This window comes from Phalacrocorax carbo, chromosome 12, assembly GCF_963921805.1.
Source record: "Phalacrocorax carbo chromosome 12, bPhaCar2.1, whole genome shotgun sequence".
Classification (NCBI taxonomy): domain Eukaryota; kingdom Metazoa; phylum Chordata; class Aves; order Suliformes; family Phalacrocoracidae; genus Phalacrocorax; species Phalacrocorax carbo.
The window spans coordinates 988204-1014410 of NC_087524.1; the positions used below are offsets into that span (position 1 = coordinate 988204).

At 55.3% G+C, this 26207-nt stretch overlaps 1 protein-coding gene across 1 annotated transcript; it reads right to left on the reverse strand.

Annotated features, from left to right (window-relative positions):
• Positions 1 to 2162: 2162 nt before the first annotated feature.
• PITX3 (paired like homeodomain 3) lies at positions 2163 to 24407 on the reverse strand. Its single transcript, XM_064463686.1, has 4 exons — positions 24132 to 24407; positions 9580 to 9720; positions 4703 to 4908; positions 2163 to 3693 (listed from the first exon to the last, which is right to left on the reverse strand). Exons 2-4 carry the CDS (start codon positions 9686 to 9688, stop codon positions 3130 to 3132), a joined length of 879 nt encoding a protein of 292 aa, XP_064319756.1. The 5' UTR covers positions 9689 to 9720; positions 24132 to 24407; the 3' UTR covers positions 2163 to 3129.
• Positions 24408 to 26207: the final 1800 nt, after the last annotated feature.

The window sequence follows — 26207 nt, forward strand, 5'->3', positions numbered from 1 at the left end:
CGCACCATCTTCTCCGTGCAGGATTGGGAAGGAGAACTTGAACCAAGTAGCCAGCCAGCAGAGTTGCTGGCCACACACTCGCATGCACCAGCTGTCTCGTGTGATAACTGACTGAGTCTGTCCTGCTCAGAAACCAGACTGCTCTGGCATAACGTTAATTGAAATGACTGCATGGAAAAACCTCAGGCTGAAAAATCAGTACTTAAACTTGGTCTTAACTTTTCCTTACTGGCTCCAATGGGAGGCCATGAGAACCGTGTGCTGGCGTTGGTCTTCTGCTCCATATATTTGGGCATGCCTTTCATTGGCTGAATCCTGCAACATCCCCCCCCCAGCTGAACCTCACCCTCTCTGTGGGACAAGCAGAGGATCTTCACAAGCATGACAGCAACATGGAGAACTATCAAAGCTGCACAGAAACTGCCTGAGGCAAAGCACAGCTACTAGAGAAGGTTAAAAGGGAGGAGGAGCTCATATTGCTCTTGGCTTCAGCTAGGGAGAAGAAAAGGGAGAATTTTCTTTCCCTCCATAGACACATCACCCAAGTGAAAGAGAAGCTGGGTCTCCCTTCAATCTCTTCTCCAGCCAAAGCTGCATCTTTATGTTCTGGCTTTGCTGTGTTCCCACCTGTGCTCGAGATCAGCAGGGGTGCAGGGGCGGGGCGCATGGGAAGGGTGTAGGTGAAGGACCAGGTGTGTAAAGAGCTCAGCTCCTTCATCAAGGAGCGGGAGGGGATTGTGGCACTACCTGGCTTCGCTTATCAGGGAGAGGAGTTGGACTCAACTGTGTGTCAGGTTCAGTGGAGGAGAGGATATTAGAAAGAAGCCCAGATCCTCCTTTCTTCCCTTAAGGGAAAGAGTCATGGCAGAGAAGGGAGCGAGGTGCAACGGCACAGAGACAAGGGGTGTGTGTGGTGGAAAGGCTGCGGGACGGAGGCTCCAGCACAGGACGGAGACTAACCAGTGAGGCTACCTCTGCAGCACTGGCGCTCGGCAGCAAGGTAGGATCCATGTCACAATGAAGGGTTGTCTTGGATGTGCTACATCTATGTTGTAGATATTTATGCTTGATCTTTGAATACATGTCACAGATGGGGTTGCGCTTCCAGTGATAGCTGCTTCAGTGCAGGGTGACTTGGCTCCCTCATGTTGGATTGGCCTGAAGCAAACAATGATTTTGTTACAGCGAAGTTGGGCTGAGATCTGTGACTGCTTTCAGCATCTGCTCACCAATACCTTCAGCAGCAGCTGTTCCCTGTGGAATAGGCTTTGGCAAAGACTGAGCCGCTCATATGATTTGCTTGTGAGGGACCTCTTACTGTGTCCTAGTGAGGATCCCTTCTTAGCATAGAACTTGCTTCCTCTCTGCATGCTAACAACATCGCAGAAACATGGTTTACACCAGGTTTGCCTGTCTCCTTCATCCAAGTAAGATAGGTTTTTTGTGGTGAGGTGTTTGGGGTTTTTTTCCCCTAAGAGAAAAGTAAAATATGGGGATTGTGCTTTCCCCTTGGAGAATGTGAGGAAGGGAAAGGAGGTGGCACTGTGTAGGGATGTCCTGCTTCTCTGCTGCACATGGAGCTTCCTTGAGTCCTTAGAGGAACCTGCTGCATCCCTCTGCATTGGCTGGTGCAGCAGGTCCCCCTGGTGCACGTACATCTCGGGAGAGCAGCCTCGGTTTCACAGCTTTCCCAACAGAAACTGCACAGGGGCAGGGTAGCAGGGCAGGTCACTGCAGCCAGCCTCTCCCCTGGGGACCGCTGTTCAGAGCGGGGGTGCCCAGAAGGGCTCCCCTGCCCTGGGCTGCCAGGACCCCTTCCAGGCACCAGCCCCACCCAGCACGGCAGGGAAGCCTGGGCCAGGAGAGGCTCGACCTTCCCACCGCAGTGGGAGCATGCAGGCAGGGAGCAGGGAGGGGGCTTGTATTCCCCTTCATACTGTGTCCACAGGCTTTTGCCATCCTGAGCAGACAGGCACTTGATTTGTAAGTGAGGAACAGAGATGGCTCCTCTAAACCTCTGGCCCCTGTTCCAACTCAGGCTGCCTCGTGCCGGCACTCCCAAGGATGCTCACCCTCGTCTGGGCTGCTGGTGCTTGATATCTGAGTCTTCAGACGCAGGTTCATGCTCTCAATAACCAGACAGGCAGAAGCCTTAAAGGGATTGTGCCAACTTTTATTTTATTATCTTTTTTGGAAATGGGATTTGGAGAAGGGAAGGGAAGGAGTTGTGCAAGGGGGAGCTGATTGTTGCAAAAGGGGATGCTTTGGATGTATACTGGCAAAGGTGTTCCTGTCTGAATGGAAATGACTGAAGCAGTAAAGCATGACAGGCAGGATGCCGCCTTGGTGGATGTGCTTGCTTTATGGGGTTTTTCATTTTAAGGTCTACTTTGTAGCTTATTTCACGTACAAAACAAAAAAGCGTGTTTTAATGTCTATATATGTATTGGTATATATATGATATATATATACAACACATATTTTGTATCCTTAGAATTCCCAGTTCCTACGGGCTTCAAGTCTGAAGGGCCATGACTAAATACGAATTATAAAGAGAGATGCCAATTGACTGAGACAAGGCTTTCCTTACTGGCTGTGTGATAAATAAGCGGGCAAGATGTCTCTAATCAAAATCTCATGCATGTGCAGGGAGAACGGTTCAGCCAAGCACCAAACGGCGGCCCCCTCGTTGTCCTGTCCCTGGCTGTTCCCTGCAGGGGAGGTGCCCAGCTGCCCATGCTGCCCCAGGGATTCAGGGAGCTCACCCCTGGGGGGCTTGGAGTGGCAGACTGACACACGCTTGGTTCTGCTGCCCATGGGTCAGGCATCCCACAAGTCGGGGCTCCTATTTCCCCACGCAGCTTCCAGTAGACTGTTTTGGTTTCTTTACCACGAAGGAGGAGGTTTGGTGGGGAAGGGGTTTGGGAGGGGAAAGAGAGTCAAAATTCACCATACGATAGTTAGACAATTCTTCATAGAGGTCCGTCTGCCTGCTCGCCACTCGCTCTCGCTCTCTCTCTTGCTCTCCCGGGTTCACTCTCATTCTGTGCAGGACGTACACTGTTGTAGGGCTAAAGGTCTCCTTTTGTCAGGCTAAGGTCAAGTCCCTGGTTGGCAGAGGGCAGCCCTTCATACAGGCCTGTCCACGGCGTATTGGCATGGGCTCAGATTGGAAGCTGCTGTCTGCACCGCCGGGTAGGTGAAGTTAGCGTGCTGCTTGGCCTTCAGCCGCAGGCTGGCCAGGCTGGAGTTGCATGTGTCCCTGTACATGTAGGGGCTGGCTGTTGAGGCGTAAGGACAGGCACTGGACGAGACAGCGGAGTTGAGGCTCGGGCTGTTCAGGTTGTTGATGTTTCCCAGGTTGTTGAGGCTGGAGGCCGGCACCCCAGTCACTGCGGAAGGGACCATGGATGAAGGCATGGTCATTGAGGCGATGGAGCTGGGTGGGGAGAACATGGGCTGGGAGGAGAGGGGACTGACGTTCATAGAGTTGAAGAACGGGAAGCTCTTGGCCGAGAGCGGGCTGGTGGCGAGCCCCTTGGTGGCCCAGTTGTTGTAGGAATAGCTGGAATACATGTCGTCATAAGGCTGCATCAGTCCGTTGAACTGGGCTCCGAAGCTGTTCTTGCACAGTTCAGCCTGTTGGTTCCTCTCCCGCTTCCTCCACTTAGCTCTGCGGTTTTTGAACCAGACCTGCAAGAGGAAGAGAGGGAGGGAATAGGAATCGCTCTGGGCTGAGCCTGGAAGAAGCCTTGACCCAGTCTCTTTGCACAGCAAGGCAAGAGCTGTTGAAGGGCCAGGGATGCTCCCAGGGAGCTGGGACGCTGAGCATCCGCAAAGGGTTGCAGCAAGATATCTGGGCTGCAGGGTCATCTCTCAGTGAGAATCACCACCCAGCTCAAAACCCGACCACTGCCATTTTATAACGCACAGAATAACCCACCTCACTCAAGAAACAGATGCTCTTTATACAGGGAAAAGGGAGGAAAATACTTGCTGTAATATCCAAGTGACCACAGCCCAGGAGGAGGGGTTGAGGTTGTGTGATTTGGGAGCAACGTATTTGGGGGATGTGGTTTGATAGCCGCTGAGTGGAGGAAGTACCTCTCTTGTTTTGACTTCACCTCAGGGCCAGCTTGGGGTGGGGTATTAGAAGTCTGTCTTCTAACAGAAAAATCGGTTAGTGTTGGAGGGACTCAAACAATATAACTTCCTAGAGCATGGAAGCTGCTGGAAGGCTATTCACGGTGCTGCTAACTCATATTTCTAGTAGCGGAGAGAAGCTCGCGTTCCAGCTGGAGCCCTGCCACGCTATGCCTGTGACTGCGCACTGGTTTGGGAACTCCAAAGACTGCCCTCCAGCAAGGCTAAGGCTGGGGGGATGACGGTACCGCAAGGAGGGGGCCTGCTGGGTCGGGGCAGCCAGCTGGTGGGACCTTGTGGGGCAGAGCCTGGGCTTTGCATCTCCCTGGGTTATTGCAAGGTGGCACTGCATGGGGAAGGTACCACCAGCACGGGGCGTGTGGTGGGCTGGATGTGTCAAATCTCATGTGTAGAGCCTGGTGAGATGATTTCAAGACAGGAGAACTTTCTAGTGCCCCTAATTCCTTCCTTGGTCTGGGGACAGCTTGGTGGCTTGTATCACAGCTGGCTTCTTCCCCACAAGCTCGGGCCTGGGGAGGTGGGAGGGCTGTAGTCCTACCCGGACTCGTGCCTCTGTCAGGTTGGTCCAGACTGCGATCTCCTCCCTGGTGCTCATGTCTGGGTAACGGTTCCTCTGGAAAGTGGCTTCCAGCTCCTGGAGCTGCTGGCTGGTGAAGTGCGTCCTCTGCCTCCGCTGCTTCTTCTTGAGCGAGCCGTCTTCAGGGTTGGAGTCGTCCGTCTGGTTTTGCTGGGACTTCTCAGTGTCTGTGCAAGAAACGGGAAGAGGGGAGAGATCTCCTAAGTTACCTTGGATGCATTTGGGGAGCCCACCCCTGGGGCAGCCAGTGCATGTTCAGTGAGGTCCCCCTCCACTGCGGCCTCCAGCAGCTCTAGCTGCGCCCACAGGAGTGGTCCCATCTTCCTCCCTCGCCCTTGCAAGCAGGCATCCGCCCTGCACCAAAACCAATGGCCCCCGACGCGGCACGGCTTGCCCTCGTTTAACTGCTGTAATGGATTTCAGCTTCCAACTGACTGGATTTGGGTTTTCCAAACTTCCAGTCTCTGGTTTTAATTTGTTGCAGTTAAGATGGGTCATAGTGGCAGAACTTACCCAGGTCAGCAGTTTCCTACTCTGCTTAAAACTCTCTGCCTAAGGCATCCTTTAGAAAAACTGAATGGAAATTGCCACTTATGACACAGCAAAAGATCCAGTAGCAGTTTTGTGGACAAGTGATGGGAAAAGGCAAATTGCCAATGATAGCAATTTGAGGCTCTTAAATTAACTAAACCTGAGGGCCACAAAATTTTATCCTTCCTCCCTCCCTCCTTCCTCCTCTTCCTTCTTACTTAGGTGTGTGTATTTTTATTTTTAAAAAGTAGGGAAAGGCCTCTCTTAGACCTTACCATGATGTACAGCAGCATCTCCCTGTCCTTTTGCCCTTGCCCTCATCCTCGCTCGGAGATCCCTCTCCCAGAGGCAGTGTCTTGCATTTCATTGCCCCTTAAGTGAATGTCCTGAAGCCCTGCAGTGTTCACACTGGTATCTAACTGAAAATTACAGCTCAGTCTCCTCCTAGGCATTAAGCCCAGGCCTTACCACTGAGCTTTGGGCTGCCGTGGCTGGAGGTGGGCAGCCAGGTACTTCCCTGTGCCACAGCCCCTCCTGGGGCTGTTTGTGCTCTGCAGACAGGGACAGAACACGAATATAAATATCTTCCATCATCAAAAGAAAACATCACGTTTGGGCACTTGGGCAATCTACGGAGGACAACTACACGGAGGAAAGCTCGTATTTAATTCTGCTGGGAACCCAGACAAGGCACCACAGAAGAAAATTATTCCAGTAAAAATAAACAATTTCTGATGTTCACCTCCTCCTTCCTCTGATCTAGAAGCAAGGTGAAGTAGTTCCAACCGAAAATCAGGTTTTCAGCAGGAGGGGAGATGTTCTTTTACAGTAGGAAATACTCAGCTAAACTAAGTAGAAATTATTACAAACAGCTGCCAAGCTGTTGCATCTGGGAGAAGAACCTTTAAAAAATCCTGGCATCGCTCCACTGAGATTGAGATTAAAAGGATTTTTTGTCTGGTTGTGGTTTTTTAGGCAGAAGCTAATTTAAAGGGCATCGAAGTCCAGAAAAATGGAAGGTGTCTGGTACAGCCCCTGAAAAAGGCAGGGAGGCAAGAAAACGTAACAGTACAGCTGGGCAGGGCAGAAAAGGGTTGCTCAAGTCAGACGGATGTGCTCTGGAAAAATATGCTGCATAAAAGCTAAACTGAAAAGAGAGGCTGAAAAGCATTTGAGCTCTGACAGAGAAAGGCCCCTGCTACAGGGCAGGGCGTACCCAGCGGCAGGTGCTTTAAGGGAGCCCGGCCACGGGAGACGCTCCTGACCCAGGAACCTGGTGCCGCTACCCCCTTCCCCTGGCAGCGTGTTAATTCAGAAACCTCTCCCTGCTGTTCCTGGGGAAACCCTCCTCGGGCCTGCCTCCCACCCCGGGGAGCGATGCTGGGGTCACGGAGAGGCAGTTACTCTCCATGGAGTAAAGCCCGCGGGCGGTCAGAAAAGGTTTGTTTCCACAGCTATGCATTGCATTGACTGAAGCAGTGTGGGTTCCCCACAGGCTCCCCACCAGCTGCCTCTGCTTCTGCGGCACGTTTAATGCCATCCAGCAGCAGGAAAGCTAATGCAAGGAGAGCGAGCTGGCTATTGCTCGCAATAGCAGGGCGCAGGCTGGCTCTGCTGAGCAGGAAGGTGCTGTCCCTCATTCCCAGCGCCAGGACCAGCTTGTGTTTCCATCCAGGGTGTGCCCACAAGGGAACTTCCCCAGTGCAGCTCGAAACAAAGCCATAGAACCTGGGAAGTGGAACGGTAAGAGGCGGCTGTGGTCTCACGGGACTCTCCTGGTTCCCATGAGCGTCTTCACGGGGGGATCCCATGTTAGGCAGAACTCTTAAAAACATGCTTTTAATGGGCATCTTTTTTTATAGTGGTTCTTGCCAAGGACATAAATCCGATTTCTCTAGGTCATTGCTCTAAGCCAGTGTTGGAAAAGGGAGATTCCCACGTTATCCATCTCTAAAACAGATTAAAAGGGGAGTGATGCCACATCTGAGCTAGTTATTAGGAAGGGCTCAATACAGATGAAGGGACAACATTTGGTTTGTTTGTTCATCTGCTAAGTCTGGGTTAATTAAGAGCCTGGTGCATACAGGGGATATGTTCCCACAGGCTCCCTGACAAATGCGGATTTCCAAAGGAGCTGCTGTGAAGCAGGAGGCTGTGCCTGAATTTGGAGCTCCTGTTCAGGGCTCCCCTTCTTCACACAGGAAGAAACTATACCAAAAGGGAAGGAGAATGGAGCAAAGGTACCACTGGCTTATGGGCTGCATCTGGGTGGAAGAGCTCACCAAATACCTTGCTTTGGTATTTGTCTTCTCCGTACCTTCTGGTGTAGAACTTTCCACAAATCTTGTGAAGTCCAAGGAGATGTAGGAACCCTGACTCTGAGCCTGGAAAAATCCCTGCAGCTACACGTTCCTCTTATTGTCCTCTCCGTGCCATACCTGCTACCCATGGCTCTTCCTGAGCATTGATTATGGGGAGTGTCAGCTCCGTTTCTGCTCCTTCTTCTAGACAGGGGAAAATTGCTCTCTGTAAATGGTGCAGAGCGTTGCAGTGGGGACCAAAAGTGTGGCAATACAGGGAAACAGGAGAACCCACAGGAAGGATGGACCCTGTGGATGCCCGGAATCCATGCTGAGGAGCAGAATATGGGGAGATGTAGGGCATGCCTCACCGCCTCCCTCCTCAGCCTTGCTCTCACCTGTGCTGCCTGAAGGAAATTAACAGAAGGGGGTGTCACAAACCATGCCATGGCATCAGAGGGCACCTGAGCCGAGCCAAGACAAGCAAGGTTCGTGCTCCCTCCCTCAGGATCTCTTTGCAGATGAAGCAAGCAGAGCCAAGGAGGAGCAGGGAGGCTGCTCTCTTGAGGAGAAGCAAGACGTGTCAGAAGCGCAGCCCTGCCCCGTCCCGGCAGCCTTCGGCGATGTGCTCTGCTCTGCCTGACACCGGTGACCTGGGGCTGCCGTCAGCCCCTCTGGTGCGAATGCACAAGCTGCCAGCCTCTGCGTGCAGGTAGCGCCGGCAAACACCCACCTCCCAGAACCATTTTATTTCTAGACCGTTTAAGACAGCAGGGAGTGACGTAGTCAGGCACCCGGCGTTTATTGTCAACCCAAAATAGGTTGTGGAACACATCTTGTGCACGTTCGCCCACTCAATGAAACGACTGCGGTCATAGCTGGAATTAGCTGCTCACGCCTAATGGAAAAAAAGTCAGCTCCTAAGTTGGCAGTTCTGCGGCATGCCAGGGTGGGCTTGATCTGGAAGGCCGCTTGAATGGAGACGACCGCCGTGCGTCCAAAGCAGCTGACAAAGAGCCACTGAGCTTGGGGATGTGCCCAACTAAGGTACATGTGCAGTGGGGAATTCGGCGGGTGGATTCTCTGACCATAGTTATCCCAGTGTAACTCCCTTCATGATACTTACTTATTCTGGGGAATTTTAATCTACATCATTATGCTTATTAGCTTTTGCACACGGGTGAGCCTGGAGGCTTTACGCGGGGAGCAGCAGGCATTGCCCTGCCGCATCCAGAGCAACGGGGGATGGAGCGGACAGGACAGATGCAAAATCCAGGGGAAGCCATAGCCTTTGGTAGCTGATTTCTGAGCACATGTGAGTGGTGACGTTTCTTCTTCAGAGCCTGATAAAGAATGCACGAGGCTTGGGGTTTGTTCAGCCTTTGGGAACAGTCAGAGGCACCTCCTTGGCACAGGAGCAGCCCACTGTGGGGCCTTGCACCAAGGCACAGGTGACCAGGCTTTGCAATTAAAGCAGGGGCAATAAGGTATTCTTCCTTCTTATTGCCTGAACCTGGGAAGTTCAGCCCACGGTTAACCTGTAGCATGGAAAATTTCAACCTAAGCAATTTAAACAGAGGTTTTTTTAAAAAAAAAAAAAAAAGGGAGCAGGGGTGGGGGAGATTTATGACTAGGTGTAGCCTTCTGTGCCTTGAATGAGATTTTCCATGTTGCAGGGAGAGCTCTCCTGCTCTGGGGACCCAGTTTAGGTCAATACAATAAAATCTTTGTTGGGCAGTGACTCCTGCCTGCTGTGGACCCGGAAACCCCGTCACCGAGATGGTGCTCTCACCCTCCCAGCGGTTCTTATTGCGATACACACCCCTACGCCTTCCCCCTGCTTGCTGGGATGGCTGTGCCACCGTGGCATTGTGCTGGCTCGTGGCATAAGAGGAAGCTCAGCGTGTCCTGGGAGCACCACCGCCAGCTCCTGCAAGCCACTGGCCACCCAGATCCACCCACAAGGACAGGACGAGGACTCTCTTGCATCCTGAGCCTTGCACTCACCGCTGTGGTCCTGCCCCTTGCAGCTGTGCTCGTGCTGAGGGGTTCCAGAGTCCGAGAGAGACAAGGCTGGGCTGCGAGCCTCCGTGTCTGCCAGCAGGTTGAAATCCATGGGGCAGGGATGGGTGGTGGAGGAGGAGGAATCTGAAAAAGGAGCAGGCACAGGGTGATTAGGGAGATGAATCTCTGTGTGTGACCTCTCCCCACCCCCTCTGGGAGGGACCTGCCAACCCTTGAGGAAAGGTCTAGGAAAAGCAAAGGATCCCTGTGTGATCCTTGGACCCCTTAGAGTTTCCTGGCTGGAAAAGGGACATGCCAGGCTTTCTGCTGAGCTTCCTTATAAATCAAAGATCATCTAGTGACACTTCTATTTGCAGCCTTCAGAGAAAGACCCTCCAATTTATAGGTGACATTCAGACCGAAATAGCAACGCTGGGGGCATGCTGTGTAACAGAGATCTGAGGAAGTGGTTCTGGGCCAGCCAAGGGCTGTTAGCACCTTCCCCAGACATCCCACCTCTCCCATCCTCCCTGCCCAGCTTCCCTCTTCTTTCTCCCTCGTTTCTCCACAAACCAGTCAAGTCCAAGTAAAGCTGTCCAGAGACAGCTAACGCAAATGTACACACACATCCCAAAAGTAAAGCACTCCTGTGTGTGCCACTGAAAGGAAGGCATGTCTGCCTGCACAGCTGCTGCTGCAAGCAGGGACCCAGGGCAGTGCAAGTGGACTCCTCTGCTGTACATTAGGACCTCTGGAGCCTGAATTAACACAGGAATCGCATTACACACCCTTGGGTGCCTGGGAATGAATGATCCTGGCTGCAGCAGCGGCAGCAGCTCACTTCTAACCTTAGGTCATCCTGCACGAAGGCTCCCCTTGTCCCCGCAAGTGACTGTCCTGTGCCCATGAGCCACCTCCCCTGGCTGAAAGCATCCCAGCTGGGAAGCTGGCAGTGCCGCTCCCCGCAACTGCAGGCACCACCGGGACTCCTCTACCACCTCTTTCCATACCTCCCTGCCCCAGGATAAATTATGCTCGCCATGCTTTTCCTTGGGGCTCTCACACCCTCCACCTGTCTTGCCCAGAAGAGCTTGGCCGAGAGCACCGCTTTGTTCTGGACCACACTGGGTTCTCAGGAAGAGGCAGGCATGAAGCAGCCCAGCCACACCACCTTAGAACGGTGAGCTGGCCCTGTGTCAGCCCTTAGCCCGAGTTTCAGCTCATAACCCTGCTGTGTGCAGGACGATGCGTTGCCACCGATGCAGGCGTAATGGTTTCTGAAGGCTGGACCACTTCGAGGGGACCACAGCAGCTCCTGAAACTCCAGTCATCCCAGCTGGTACCTCACCTTCCCAGCGAGGGAGCCTCTCACTCCAAAACATAACAGCAGCTGACGCACCGTGCTGGGATCTGGGAGCCACGGGTTTAGGGATGTTTGGACCAGGCATTTGGGACTTCCAAGCTGCAGGTGGAGGTCAGCTGTGAGGACTGGATTCTAGCTGGTGGAGGACTGCCCGGCCCCTCAAATCCGTGTGTGTCGGGGAGGGAGCCTGCTGAAGGCAGGATTTCGTCTGGACTGTGCTAGCATTTAGACATGTAAACAAGAGATTAATCACATAACTGTTGCACCTCCTTTGGAGGTGGATGACAGTGACTAAGAATGTATTTTCAGAGCTGCCTAAAACCTCCTGTCAATTTGAGCAGGGCTGCTGCCAGGGCCCTTGGCAAGGCTGACCCCCATACCTGCAGCGTGCTTCCCCGGCCGTGGTGAGAGGGCAGGGAGCCATTTCTAAGGGTTACCGGCCTGGTTTCTGCAGCAGATCTCGCTCACCACCCGACCCCAGCGGTTCCCCTCGCTCTCCCCTTCGCGTGACCTCCATCCCCAGCCTTTCCTGCGTGCTGATGAGTCTGTCTCGACACCAGCCTCAATCAGCGCGCTCTGAAAGCAGCGTGTAATGAAGGGGGGGACCTGGTGCTGGTTTCCCAGACTTTTGCCTCACTCTAGGCTTCTCCCCTCCTGCGGGAGAGAAGTGGCAGCGGCTCCATCTTTGCCGTGAGGCTGGTTCCCATTTCTACCTTGTGGCGAGCCTGACCTTTGATGTCCGCCGGCTGTGTAAGCTCCCGGCAGCAGCAGGGCACAGCCCTGTTGCTTTTCGCCATGTATATGTACACGAAGTGATGTGACAGGGGCTGTGTTTTCTTTAATACCTTTGCATGGAGTAGGGGGAGTCCATCTGCTGCTGATATTGCCATGGCTTTTAGCATTACTCTCGGAATTATGCAGAAACGCGCAGTGAATTAATTCCATGGATTAAGTCTTGATTAAGATGTGTGTCACTTTGCTGTCTCAGAATTTATTAAGAGCCCTTCTTGAGGCGGCGGCAGATGGAATTTCTGCCCAATGTTTGTAGATGATAATTTCCCCTCTTCTACAGCCATTTGCATATGATTGCATCTGTCAAGCACAATTTCCTCTCTTCTAGGGCTTGACTCTATACCGGTCCAGATTTAAGGAGGAATTCAGACTCCTTCCTTGCTGTAACTGAAGGACAGGGTCCCCCTGCGCAGGGTCCTGTTTGCTCTGAGACTCTTTTCGCACATCTTGCATTGCTTTAATCTGTGCAAACTAGAGTGGAGATGGGAAAACCGGGGGAAGTATTTTACAGCTGGTTCCACAGGTGTAAATGACAACAGCGCTCAGAGGAGCCCAGTCCCACTACAGAAAATTCACGTCCCGTCCTGAACTGCACCAGTGCAGTGGTTAAGAGGCTGATCCAAGCCGCTGAGCACAACATAGCGTGCTTGGCCTACTTCGGAGACGCAATGGGCACCTGGTTTTAAAGTCTGGCCCATATTCAAGTTGAAACTGGGACTTGCGGCTCAGAATACGTTTGCTTTTTGAACTGAATTTAAAATTAGGAGGATTTCTAGAGGGATCTTGTATGTATCTATGTAATTACATGCCTATTTCATGTGCCCTACATGGTGGCATCAAGGAAGGCCGCCTCAGCTTGCTGTGAGCAGGTCACGAGGAAGCAAAAGCAAAGGGAGAGGGGATCTGCTCAGCACGGTTAAGAAGGACTGCAGGAATAGTCTGCGATGGGGACAGCTGTCTGGACCAATGTATTTACCCAAAGGCAACCCCGTGCCGCTGACACAAAAGGCTGTAGGTATTATTCTAGATTATACAGCCCTTTCGGATTTAATTAAAGAAGCTTTCTTCCACGTTGGCTAGATCTCGCTGTAGGCAGAGACATTAAAAAAGTCAATGCTAAACCTTCATGGCATTTCTACTAAGTTGTTTGCCTGGTCTCAGGGAGTTACTGAAATTGGCACCTCAAAAATGTCTTTAGACAAAATCAAATCTATCATCTCCATCTGAGTCTTCATCTCACTTTCTTTTAACTTAAAAAAAGGTTTATTTAGGGAGAGCTCCTGTACTAGCAACACGCAGCCAGGCTTGCTCAGAGGCTTCAGTTTTGTAAAACTAGCCCTGGCTCCTAGCCTGCTCCGGCACCTGTAACTCCTTCCATCGACGTATGTAATTGCTTCCAGGATAAAGGTTCCCAAATCTGTAACAAACACGCCTTTTCTTCCAGTCGTCACCCGTGTGCATCCTCCCCATGGCTCCCGTGCAACGGTGGGAGCAGCCACCTCCGCGGGCCCCTCCAGCCAGAGGGGCAGCTGCCGTCCCTGCCCCACGGGCACGGTAAAGAGCGGGGGCAGGAGCGCAGCTCTGGCTCCAGGCTTTTTCTCCGTTCAAATTCACCCCCTTTCTACTTCTGCATCAGTGCCAGGCTGCCCAAGCCAGGGCCATCGGGGCAGGACTAGGAGGGCAATTCTACATGAGGAGGACAACCTTGTTTACCCAAAAAGAGCAAGCAAGGGTCCCCATGACCTCTCTCCTGGTTCTCAGTAACGCGCTGCTCCACCACCCGGGAGCAAAGATGCCTTTGCTTGTTTTTTTTGGAGGGGCGGGAAGGAAACATAAAGGCTGACTGCGAGCCAAGCAAGGCTAATTATAGTGGTGGCTTTTGTGATGTGGATGTTGCCTGCTGAGAGCTGCCTTCAGATTGACAAGTGTGTGCTGCTCAGCTCCCTGCGCTACTGTCAGGGAGCAGGCTACCTGCTAAATCTGCTTCAGCAGGTTCATCTCGAGGGGAAAAGCTGCCTCTTGCGTTGTTTTGATGTTATTTGACTTCCCATGAGCATGCAGGGGTGCTTCAGCAGGGACCTGGCACTTGGGATCCCCAGGCAGCGGCACACAGACCGCTGGTGACCTGTGGGCAGGGAGGAAGCCCAGCGAGCCCGGCTCCCACACGGCCCCACAGACCTGTGAGCTTCCCCCACCGCCTGTGCCTGCGGCCAGGGCCGTGGTAGCCGCGGCCTCTGCTTGGGATTGCTAATCTCCACAAAGGGCTCAGGGTTATCCCTCAGGCCGAAAGGTGCTCCGCAGTCAGTTGGGGGGGCGGTGTCTTGTCTTTCCTCCATCCCCTGAGGTGAAGGTATGATGTTACACTGGATTGTCTTAGGGTCAGAGCTGTCTCTTCCTGCTCCATCAATCCCAGAAGCCAAATTGCTGGGAGTAACTAGATTCCCGTCGGAGTCTGGCCGATTGCTTCACTCCTCTCCTGCTCACGTTCCCGCTGTGTTGGCTTGCTTTTAGCAGAGATAAACGGTCGGGACTCTATTTAACCGCACATTTTCAGGAGGATGATCTGCCCCTGTACTTTGGTCCCCAGGAGGGGCCAAGCTAAGTTGGAGCAGCCCCTGCTTCTTCCTCTGCCCCATGTCAAAGGGGAAGGGGCTGAGGCTGCGCCTGTCCCCTCCTGGAAGACCATTTTGTTCTCCAGATCCATGCATTTGTTCAGGGGACGGTGCCACTGGTGCGCCAGCAGGCTGGGATTTCAAACACTGCAGCGTGCACAGCACACGAATCGCGTGGTGACCCAAGAGCCGTGCTCTCTTCGCCAGCTGACACGAGTGCTGCCTGGGAGGGACTCTTTCCCTGCAGCTAGAAAGCAAAAAGGCTGGGACTCAAGACAAGAGTTAATCTCTGTTTCCTCAAGACTATAGAAATACAAGTATGGGGAGACCAGGGTCACCCACTGCTAAACATTTCAGTGTAGCTTTAAGTCTCTAATCTTAATGGAATTGCAGCAGGAACCAAGAGCAACCATTAATCACTGGAAGATAAACAGCAGCAGCCAACCGGTGACCCAGAGCACAGAGCCATTACAGGACAGGAGAGCAAGCTGCCTGCCTCCAAAAACTTCAGGCTGTGCACAGCCCCAGGCTGGCTGAGCAGCCCTTTTGGGCGCACACTCAGAAATGGATCATCGACCTCCAGCAAGCGCTGACTCACAGGTTATAATAAACTTTATTTCTCAATTTAGTCCTTGCAGTTGGGCACTAACCCCTGAGCTCCGGTGCTGGGCGGTTTCATAGCGGCGTGTGCTGCTTTGAAGCCTGGAACATGGTTTGGGTTTGGTGGTTTTTTTTTCCTCCCATCAGTAGGAATTGCCGAAGCTCCCTGAGGCACTCGGTATCTTACTGCTGTTAGAGCCAGTGGCCGGGGCTGGCCGGCCCTGCCCCGCGCACAGCGTGGGCTGCGAGAGCATCGCTGGCAGTGCGCAGTGCCACGCTAACCACGGCAGCCCGGGCTCTTGCTGCCAGGCCTCCTGCCCGCAGCCGGCAGCACGGGCTGGCTTTCCGAGGAGGGCCTCCAGGCTGCTTCCACTCTTCTCTTTCTGTGCATGGCTCCACGGAGAAGCTCCCGATAATGCGAGGCGGGGAGCGGATGGGGAGTTAAGGTGCTGTCACTGATTTGGCTTACGGTGTAGGTAAAACCACTCGGCTGTTCTGGGACTCCATCCTTCACCTCAGAAATTATGTTAATCAGCCTATCTGAGGCTGGTAGAGGCAATGAAGCAAAATTCCTTTAAGTGCTTCCAGATCCTCAGATAAGAGGGCTGGGCTTTTCCCCAGCACTTGCTGGACGCTGCCTAATGCATTCCCCAGGGTCCGCAAGGTGAAAGCAATCCACTTGCTTCCTCTGCTTCAACAGGAGCCTCCAGCTGCGGAGGATGGTGACGGCTGAAACCTCTGCTCTGGGCACCAGAGGGTTAATCAATCACCCGTATTCCGGAGGATTATCACAATGGAAATGGCCCAAGGATTGACAGCTCCATACCCATGTCCGCAGCAAAAAAAGCCCACAATGGAATGTGTCCCGTTCGCTTATTTGATGGGCCGCACCGTGCCCTCATGCCAGGGGAGCGCCCTGCTGTAACCGTGCCCTGTACACAACGCACCATCCTCCCCGACGGGTGCATCTGTAGCCCCCAGACCAGTGCAGATCCCGCTGAGCAGAAGCATGCGGGTCTGAAAGGATGGGGCGACACACTTGGGCTTGGCTTAAATTAAGCCACTTGCATTAGTATCTTTGGACCCCAGTGCTGCCCTTAGCGTACCTGGTTGGTTTTTGAAACGGCGCCCAAAATTTGGAAACAAAAAGCTAATCCTAACACAGAAGGACGGTCCTGCCAGACTTTCTGCAAAACTGATTTTTTTTCCCTAAACCAAATGTTCTTGCTTCTGGGACTCTTGTAAGCATTGTACGGCAGGTCTCACGAAGTCCAGCTGGGCTTCTGGTATCCCTTGAATGCCCTGCCTCGGTGGGGCTTTCGGCACCTTGGCTCTGTCAGCCAGGACTGGGATTTTCTTTCTGACAGTCTATGCAGTTATATTAATAAAGCCATGCTTTGTTATGGCTTATTTTGTTTGTTAGGCATCTGGAACAAAATAAATCAGCAAAGGCTCAGTTTTGCCCGAACGAATTTTGATCACACAACATTGCTGGCACAGTGAGGCTCTACGGCGCAGGAGTGCTGGGAGCGCGAGCACAGGGGAAGAAAAGGCCTTTGGGGAAATTCATTCCTTTGCCTTGGGGAAGGGAGGAAGGAGACTGATTTCCGTAAGACACCCTGCCTGGGAGACGCTCACAGCTGAAACAAAGGACCCACTAAAGCGCAGTGCCGGCGTTTGCCTGGCCTGGGCGTACCGACGCCGCTCATCCCCGCCTGCCGTTGCCTGCTCCCACGGCCCCCGCACGCTGGCTCCGAAGCGACTCGTGCCGGTGCTGCGGGATCTGCCCGTGTCTGCGTGGCAGGAACAGCTGCACAGCCCCGGTGTGCGAGGGGCGGTGATGTCCCCCCGCAGCCGCAAGCTGAGCAGAAGCAGAGCCGGGAGCGAGGCGAGACAGTTGCAGACTCGGATCCCAGGCAGGGGCGCGAGGCTCGGGCAGCTCGGGCGCCGGGCACACGCCGCTCGCGCGGCAGCAAAGGGCAGCAGGGGCTGCCAGCAGCAGACCCGTATGCATCGCTGAATTTATTTGGGCGATTGTATGAATTTGACTAATTATTCCAGCAGTCAAAGGGAACTGGGCTGATTCCCGTGGGGGCTGCGCTGGCAACAGCATGGCAGGGTCATCTCTGCAGCCATAAAGTTGGCCTGTTTTAGGGAGTCTCAGATAGTGAGATCAAGGTCTGGAACTCCGTGACTCCAGCTGCTGTCAGGAGTTTTGTATGCAGATGGAGGGCAGCGGATGACTCAGATGTTACCGAAGATGTAAATGATTCTCACAATTAGTAAACAAGCTCAAGAAAGGCCCTAATCAAGCGGGTAATGCAGGGGGTTGAAGGTCAGGAAGCAGCCCACCATGCCATCAGCGTGTCACACCCCTACGGCTGGCCGACCTCGGTGCACTGTAGAGCTGCCCGTGTCCGCCCTCCATCAGCACTTCTGCTAGAAATCTTTTCTGGAGAAGTTCGACTTGATCCTAAACATTTGTTCTGTGACAAAACTTGGCAAAACCGGCAGCTAGGAAGAAGCTTTTTTTTTTTTGGGTGGGGGGGGGGCGGGGGGGGAGGTGGAGTACTGGATCGTTCTTTTAAAACAACCTGGTGGAGCCCAGACGGTTGCAGGGCTGCAAAGAGAAAAGCAGCGACAGCTAAGGGTGCCGTGACAGCCCCACCAACCACCATGGCCAACAAGCGGCTCTGTTGGTTAAGGCAATGAGAGCCCAGAAGCGGCTGGCTCTCTCCGAGGGATGTGTTGTCTCACAGTGCAAACCCACAGCGCTGGAGGGAGCTGATGTCTGCAGTGTCTGGCTCTAAGGTTTCCTGATCATTTGTCTTTTTTTTTTTTTTCCCCCAAGCAATTTATATTTAATTTTTTTTAAAGCTCTCTGGCAGGAAAACCCTTGCAGGACGCAGACCGCCCTGAATAAAACAAGCGGATGATCTCAGCCCACAGTATCCCTCCCCTCTTCCTTGGGATACTGCGGCTGCTAGGGCTGGGGCAAGGGGAGGGTGGCTCGGGGAGGGATGCTGGAGTTCACACACAGCCCCCAGCTCCACCTTTATGGCCCTTGCAACATGCCCTAAAGGTCAGCCTGTTTACCCAGACACTGTTTGAAGGGGGCTGAGGGAGGCGATTAGCCCTCCCCACAGCAAACACTGCATCCTGGACCCCGCAGCGCTTTGCAAGCGGCCCGCGCTGGCAGGATCAGGCCCGCGGGTCGCCTGGTTTCCGCGCCGTGTGCCCGCAGCAAACGGTCAAACTGTGCGTATCGGGGGCAACGAGGAGGAAGGGTGGGTGGGGGAGCAGGGAGGGCTGGCAGCCCCCCGTCCCCGGAGCCTCTCGCCCAGGTGCCCCGCTCAGGGCCGTGGCAAACCACCCCGTGTCCCTAAATTCAGGGGCACAACAGACGTCGCAAGCAGCAAAACAAGAGGCTTGAATTTCAGGATCCCGAAATGCACTGTGCTGCCTAAGGACTGTGTACAAAGTCTGTCTCTCTTCATTTTTCCCCCCCTAAATCCTTAGTTTTTCCATCTGCTAGAGGCCACGTCCCATGCAGAGCCTTGGGAGGTAGGCAGTTTGGGTGGGTAGGAAAGAGAGCTGCAGAGCCCTAATTACTCATCCAGTCTGGCCCTCGGGCAATCCCATCAAAGCGGTTCAGAGAGAAAAGGGACGGGGCAGCGGGAAGTGAGCTGTCTCAAAACACTGCCACTTGGGTCACACCGCCTCGCCCCAACCGCTCTGGGGACGGGGCCCGACACCCAGAAACACCCCTGCCTCACCCAGCCCCCTGCGACACCCTGGCAGCAAACCCCACCTGCGGCTCCCACGCCGCGGGAACGGCCTCCCCAGCCTCCCACCGCCACCCGGGACTAGGGGGACATCGGAGCTCAAGCACTGGGGGTTTTAAACACCATTATTAAAACCCACACAACACAAATTAGGCTGCAAAACCCTTCTAAACGGGACACAAAAGTGTGTATTGTTTTCCACTTCAGAATTTTCCCCTGGTTAGGTATGGATCCATACCCAGACTGACCTTTATGACTCAATTATTTTAGCTTAAAGAGTTAGATTTAATCGGTTTTTTAATCATCCTGGTACATCCAGTCCTCTAGAAAGTCTTACTTATTTTATTTTGGAGGAAAGCTTCCATGACTTTAAAAAATAACCTTGCAATAAATGCATACAAAAAAAGAAAAAGAAAAAAACCCCCAACTTGTAGAACTGGAAGTTGGGATACTGTGGCACCAAAAATAAAACTGATGGAACAAAAAGGGAATTTCATGTGGTTTTCATTGTTAAGTCTAAGCTCAGAAACAAACAGGAAATAAAAAATGGCTAAAACAAAAGAGATGTCTTCTAAAGTGTGTTCAAATCTAAGTGGGGAGCTGCTTTATTTGGGATGCATTCTCTGTTTATTTGTTTTTCAGAAAGAAGAGTAAATAAAAATGTCCACACACAGACAGGTCAACTTGATTTACAGCTAAATCCTCATACTTCTCGCTGGTCATTTATAATAAGCTTTTTAAAGAAAATTAGACTTGCATAAGTGGCAGCATTGGAAGGGGGAGAAAAGGCGATAAGGTGGGGGAATGCTTCTGCTTGAAATTAGGTTGGGGAAAGAAGGAACGAAGAGGGAGAAAGAGATGAAAGTAACTGTGAATTCTCTGGTAATTTATTTCATCTTTGTAGTTTTCCAGTTTTTGCAGGCAGCTCTGCCAGCGCTGAGCCTTCCAGCCCATGCCAGCCCACTGAAACTCCTCAAGTACCGAATAAGTACATTCATTTAATAAGACTAGTCTGCGGGGTCAGGGCCATGTGAAACACAGTGGCGCACGTCCTGCTGACAGAACTGTTTCTTAGGCTCTCAGATTTGGGGTTGCGGAACTTGTTTGATAGGGGTTTACAAACAGGTGTCTCCGTCACAGTAGCTCTGATGGTGATTTTTGAGGGGTTAATTTAATGCAGGCAGGACCCAGCTCCCCACATCAGCTGAGAGCCCCAGCAGCTACAGCTCCTTTAATGCATCTCTGAACACTCTGAACAGTTAAAAAAATCGGATGGACAAAATTAATAGCAGCTTCTTGCAAATTCAGCTCTGGTTTCCCTCCTCATTTGCACTAGTTAACAGGGCGTAAATGTTTATTTTCTGGTGGAGCTGTGGTTTGGGAGATAGCAAAGAGCATCGGCTGGAGGGTCAAGGGACAGTGGTTGTATTTCTAGCTCAGATCAGATCAGGTAATTCTGCCAGAGCTCAGTTTCTCCTCTGCACAACAGGGATATTTCCCTTGGTGATAAAAGCATCCAGAGATCCGCCTAGGGAAAGGCTAGGTAGCTCCTGAGGAGAGACACCGTAAGGTGCAGCTCTTCAGAAATGAGGGCTCTGAGCTTGAACTTCTATCCTGCAAATCAGCAGCAAATTTCCTGTTCAGTGTGCAGAGGATTGGCCCTCTTCCCAAATCTGCTGGGCAATACTCCGACACCAGTGGGGAGGGAGGACGGGGACCTCCCTTGCTCGCTCCCCATCTCTTTTTAAAGCCTAATAATAACAGAAACATTTCTCAGCCTCTGCCCAGCTAGATCTCCTAGTTCCTTCCTGAGAACAACTTTTAATATTTATGTTGCCTAAAACCAGCATATCCATTGCTAACCATCCCACGGGAATCTGCAGCTCTGGCCAGGCTGCCATACCTGTCCTCCTCTGGGATCAGAGGGAAGCGAGGATTTTGAGCAAATCCTTTCCCACAGAAGTGACCCCCTCTGCGCCGAGTCCAGCCCTGGTCCCTTATGCTGCCGAGCCTCCAGGAACAGCCTGTGGACTCCCTTAAATGCCCCAAGGAAGCCCAGAGCTAATAACCAGCTTCATTCAATTCCCAGTCACATTATTATCCAATCTGCCAGAGGCATTAATATTCAGAGGTGAGGTGGGAGGAGGGCAGGGGTGCTGGCGAAGGGGAGCGGCACACAAAGGGGAAGAAGGGAAGCGCAGCGAGCTGGCCTCTGAAATCCTCTTTCTCCAGCCGTCTGAAACCTCAGCCCATTTCAGCCGGGTGGTGACCAGAGAGGGTTTTTGCTACAGCCTCATCACTAACTTCGATGCCAGTTGGTGGAGGTTGTCCCCCTGCCAACAGCAAATGCCCAGGCTTGGCACAGCCCGATGCTCTCAGCACCAGCAGCCGACTGCAAGAGGGAGAGCTTTGCCCCCCTCTGCCATCAGGCCCTAAGTAAATAGCAATCTCCCGTTTTCAAACAGCCAGATAATCGCTGAGCCTGCTTGGAGACACCACAGCCTCCCATTTCTGACCCCCCGCCCTCCACAGCCCCGCGGTCTCATCCCGCTGCTTTCCCAACACAGGGGGCACAGCATGAAACCACCAGTTCTCCCCATCTGGGACTTCACTCCCAGCCCAGGTACCTCCCTGTCCCCGGAGCGGGGGCACATGTGCCAGGTCACGAGACAGACCTCATGTCCCCAGCTCATCTCATCTTCCTTTTGGAGCAGTCTCCTAGATCAGGTTTCTGGCTTTTTCTTTTTGGCAGTCTCCAAAGTCAGCCTCACCTCTCAATCCCAAGGTTTTGGGTAGCATCTGACAGAGAGAGAAGATGCCACTCTTTTTTGCCACTCTCTGTAGGGTACATTAACCAATATTTTTGCAATCCAGTCACAATTTGCAGATCTATTAATTGCATGAATTAAGCCCTTACAGAAATGTAATAGATATTAATTGAGGCTTGCAACCGTTTCTCTGCCAGAGAGAGATACTGGTTTTCAAAGCAGTGCCTTGGACAGGAGACAACTCAGGAATACAGGTGGGCTTTTTTGGGGGGGGAGCTTGGGGTCATGCAAACCCAGTAACACCAGGAAAAACACCGCCCTCACCCAGACCCCTCTGCAGACTGTTGGGGAAACACACCTCCCCGTGAGGGGTCCCTGTAAGGAGTACCCGCCGCGGTGCGACTGCTTGCTAATGAAAAAGTCAAACCCGGCTCAGCTTCTGCAGACGTTTGGGGAAACTGAAAGCAGCTCCCATGCTCTGCTGGTCCCTCAGGAGCTGGCAGGCAGCTCTTTGTCCCTCACAGCAAGGCACCATCAAAGCCTTCACAAACACCCATCCCTCTGGCTCGCCGACAGGCTGAGGGCTGGGAGGGAGTGCGGGGAGCCAGGGAGACCCTGATCCCATCGCCGAAAAGGTGGTCTTTTCCCTGCCTTTGGAAGGTGGGACAGGAACGAGGGGTGACGCTCCTGAAAGACACCTGAAAGGCTGTTGCTTTTAGCTTCTCATAGAATTGCAGAGGGGATACGGCCATTTCAGCCCTGACAACCCCCAGGCCACGAGCCGGGCGAGAAGGGCCCGCAGGCTGGTCTGGGGGATGCCGAATTCCTCTTTGCCCTCAGCACTAGTCTCCGCTTAAAAAGTGCACGGCTCGTGGGCCTGGGGGTCGGGAGCTGCCTCCCTCCAAGGCGAGGGAACGGGGAGGCAAGTGCGGGACTGGTTTTGATTCCTGCACCGGCGGCTCGAAGCACCAGCCGGGGGCGGTGGCCGTGGCGGGGGGCTCAGAGCCAGGGGTCCTGCAGCGGCGTGTCCTGCTGCGGCCGCCCGTGCGGGGCCGAGCTCTGCATCGCGCCCGAAGGTGTGCGGAGCCCCGGGGACTGCGGCCGGGCAACGGCGGCTCTGGGCTGCCCGGCCCCGGTGTGTGTGGGGGGGGCTGCACCGACCCCCGCCAGCGCCTCTGCAAGGCCCTGGCGCTGCTGGGCGGGGGCAGAGCCGCCGTGTCTTCCCCCCCCCCCAGCCCGTCCCCTCAGCTGTCCAGCCGCGGGGGCGCCGGGAGAGGGGCCGACAGGTGTGTCCCGCTCGGCGGCACCGGGCCCGCCGCCCCCGGGGCCCCGCCGCCCCCCCGGGGCCGCTCCAGCAGCTGCGGCGGAGCGCGGGCGTCGCCCCCCGCCTCGGCCGCCCGCCCCCGCCAGAGCCGCGGCGAGGCCGTCCCTCTGCTCCGCTCCGAGGAGGAGGACAGGGGGAAGGACAAGGGGATGCCGCGCCGGCGGGCCGGCCCTTCCCCCGGGGCCGCACTCGTTGAGCGGGGAATAGGCGGGGGAGCGGCCAGTACCGGGCTCCGTCGGGCGCCCGCGGGGGTCGGCCGGACTTCCCGGGCACCCGGCGGGACGGAAGGACGCCGGTTTGCACCGTGCCCCCGGAGGCGGAGCCCGTGCGAGCACCCCGAGGTCCGGCTCTGCCCGCAGCCTCCCGGCGCCGGGCGGCCGCCCTCGCCGGGGCGGGCTCGGGGATCCCGGTGGAGCCGCCGCGGGGGTCGGGACTCCCCCCCCCCCGCTCCGCTCCGTCCCCCGTAGCCCGACCAGGTCCGTTATTGCCGCTCGGGCACCCGGGAGCCCCGGCCGCCGCCGTCCCGGGGCAGGTTCGCCCCGACCGCGGGGGCCGGCTCGCCCTCTCCCCGGCGCTGCAGGGAGGTCGGCTCTGCTGTAAACAGGAGCCAGCCCGTAACATAAATACCATTTATCTAACTGTCCAAAAGCCGTCGGGCTGCCTTCCTTTTCCCCGGTGGCGTCTCCCCGCCTCTGCTCCCCGCGCCCTTCTCCCCCGGACCCTGCAGACAGCTGAGCCGCAGCGCCGTTATTTACAGCGAGCCCCGGCTAATTTAAACAGCTCCAGCCCCGCTCGCCCCAGTGGAAAATAACTAAGTTTAGCAACGGCGGGAGGCTCCGGCAGCGCTTGCCGGGGGGGGCCCGCGGCAGCCCCGAGGGGGCGGCCGGGGCTGCGGCACCCCGGCGGCGGCAGCGGGCGGGGGGGGGCTGCCGGGCCCCGTAAGAGCAGAGCGGGGGAGGCGCCGCGCCCCGCCGCCGGGCGGGCAGCGGTCCCGGCAGCCCCGGTCGGGTGGGGGGGGAGGGAGCAGCTCCACCGCGCACGGCCGCGGGACGCCTCCCGCATGGCGGGGCAGGGCTCTGTCCGGCCGCTCTCCCCCGGCCCCTGGCTGCCGCCCCTTGCCCCGCGGGAGGCGGCGGGGGGCGGGCGCGAGGCTGCCGGGCAGGGCGCACCGAGCCGCCCCGCCGGGGATGCTCTTACCCGGCGCCGAGAGGGCTGCGGCCGCACGCCGGGTGGCACAGACGGGCTCACGGGGGAAAGAAAAAAATAAGGGGGTGAACCCTGCCCGGAGGTCGGGGACGGAGGGGCACTTACAGCGGCTCCAGATGCGGGCTCGGCTGGGCGGCCTTAATCCTGCGAGAGGGGCGAAGCCGGCCCCCGCCCCGCGGCCCGGGCTCTGCCGCTGTCAGAAAGTAAATCCCCCCGGCTCCCCGCGCACTCTGCACCTCGCTGCCGGCCCGCGGCTCACGGGGAGGGCGGAGGCGGAGGGCGCCGGCCGACTGCCTCCCATTCACCCTGGCCATTCACTTTATGGCGGGCGGCCGGCGCCCCCCGCCAGCTGCACCGGGCGCCCCGCTCCCGCCCGCCCCATTCCAGCTGCGCCGCCGCCGCCCGCCCCGTCCAGCACCGCCCGCCCCGGCCCCGCCCCGGCCCCGCCCCGCGCTCCCAGCGCCCAATCGCTCCGCGCCTCATTTACATCCCGCCGCACGCCGGACCCCGTACTCGCCGAGGTGGGCGGGAGGTCCCGCCCCCCCGCCGCGCTGGCCACGCCCCCGCCCCGCCGCCTCCGCCGGAGGGGGCTCTCCCGGGGACGGGGGTCGGCTCTCCCGGGGCGGGGGGTGCTCTCCCGGGCGGGGGTCTCGGTGCTCCGCCAGCCCCGCGGGCACGGAGCGCCTCTCCATCCCCACGTACACCCGCACACTGTTGCTGTCGCCGCTGTTACCGGTGCCTGCGTGCCTTGTTCGCCGCTCGGCTATCCGGTGCCCCGGAGCCCGGGCTGGGCATCCGCTCTGCTCGGTACCGGCGCGGCGGGCCTGTTCGCGCGTTGCGGTTAGAGTAGAGCGGCCAGGTAGAGTTCGCTGGCGGGGCCAAGCCCGTAGCCGGCTGCTGGAAGCGTTCCTCCTGCCCGACGGAGCGGCAGCGGCGGGCGATGCTAATTACGGGCTCATCACCGCACGCACGGCGCCGGCTCCCGGCCGCACCGAGAGGCGCTTCTCCGGCACCACCGCGCCGCTTCTCCCGGGACACGGTGGGCTGCCGGCTCTGCGGCAAATGCTGCGCTCCCGCCCGCTGCTGGCCCCCTGGGAACCCACACGCTACTTGTAGCTTAGGTCCAGCCCGGCTCCGACCGAAGCTCACGGCAAAATCCCGGTGCGGTGGCGCGGGGTGCGATCCCTCCCCGACATGTCCCCGGAGGCTCGTCCCCGCTGCGGCAAGCCTTGGACGTGGTTGCACGCACACTTCGCTCCAAGCAGGCGCGTCCCCTCTCTCCCGGCGCTCACAGGGAGAGGTTTGCACAAGTCGGGCTTAGCCTCGCCGTCCCGCCCTGGGATGCCTGAGCCCAGGGGAGAGGCTTATCGCCGCCGGGCTCTTAGGGAGCTGGATGCGTGATTCTGTGGCCTGATTTTCTTGAGGTCATTTCCATGTCAACCTGCTCTCCGATTTATGATGCCAAAGGTCACCCTCAAGCTCTTCCACGGACATGTTTTAGAGATTAGGAAATAACGTTGTGAGAATAGGAGTGAATTTTAACCCTGGGTGATTTATGAGCTGTATTTAGGGAGCCTGCTAAATGCATAACGTGGCATATAGATATGTAGAGGAAGACGAATGCACACGAAGAACAACAGGGTATAAAGAGAGGTTAAGTAGACCCAGGCGTTACGGATTACAGTTCAAAAACATGCACAAACACGTTAATTCAGTAGAAATGCAGAGAGTTTAAAAGGAGTCAGTGTTGACAAGCTTGTGAGAAATTAGCGTGTTTCTTTAATGGTGGTAATCTGGGGTTTGTGTTTGCCTTACTTCTTTTTTTGCCTGCCAAAAATGACAGCAACCTAGACGACATCTTTCCCAGACCAGATTTTAATCCACCCCGGCACAGGCTTGCCTCCCTCAAGAGAAGCAGACATGGTATAGCAGCAGTAACTCTTTCCACGGGACAGTCTGCTCTATCACATGCCGCAGGGAAGCTGAAAACCCTGCTCAAGGTCTGCAGCAATGAAGTATTTTGAATTACCTCCCTCTCCCTCCAAGCCTTTCACCATCAGTATCACCCAGCAAATACAGTTAGTACTTACGCTTTCAACTAATAATGAAACAAAGGTATTTTTAGCTATTTCCCGTGGGAATTGGAAATATGAATCAGTGCTATGTCACAAACTTGGTCCC

Coding starts and splice junctions, on each gene's coding strand:
- PITX3 (XM_064463686.1), bottom strand. CDS start 9,688: ATGGATTTCAACCTGCTGGCAGACACGGAGGCTCGCAGCCCAGCCTTG. Junction 4,909..9,579: donor CAAGGGGCAGGACCACAGCG/GTGAGTGCAAGG, acceptor TTTCTTGCACAG/ACACTGAGAAGTCCCAGCAA. Junction 3,694..4,702: donor TGACAGAGGCACGAGTCCGG/GTAGGACTACAG, acceptor TTCCTCTTGCAG/GTCTGGTTCAAAAACCGCAG.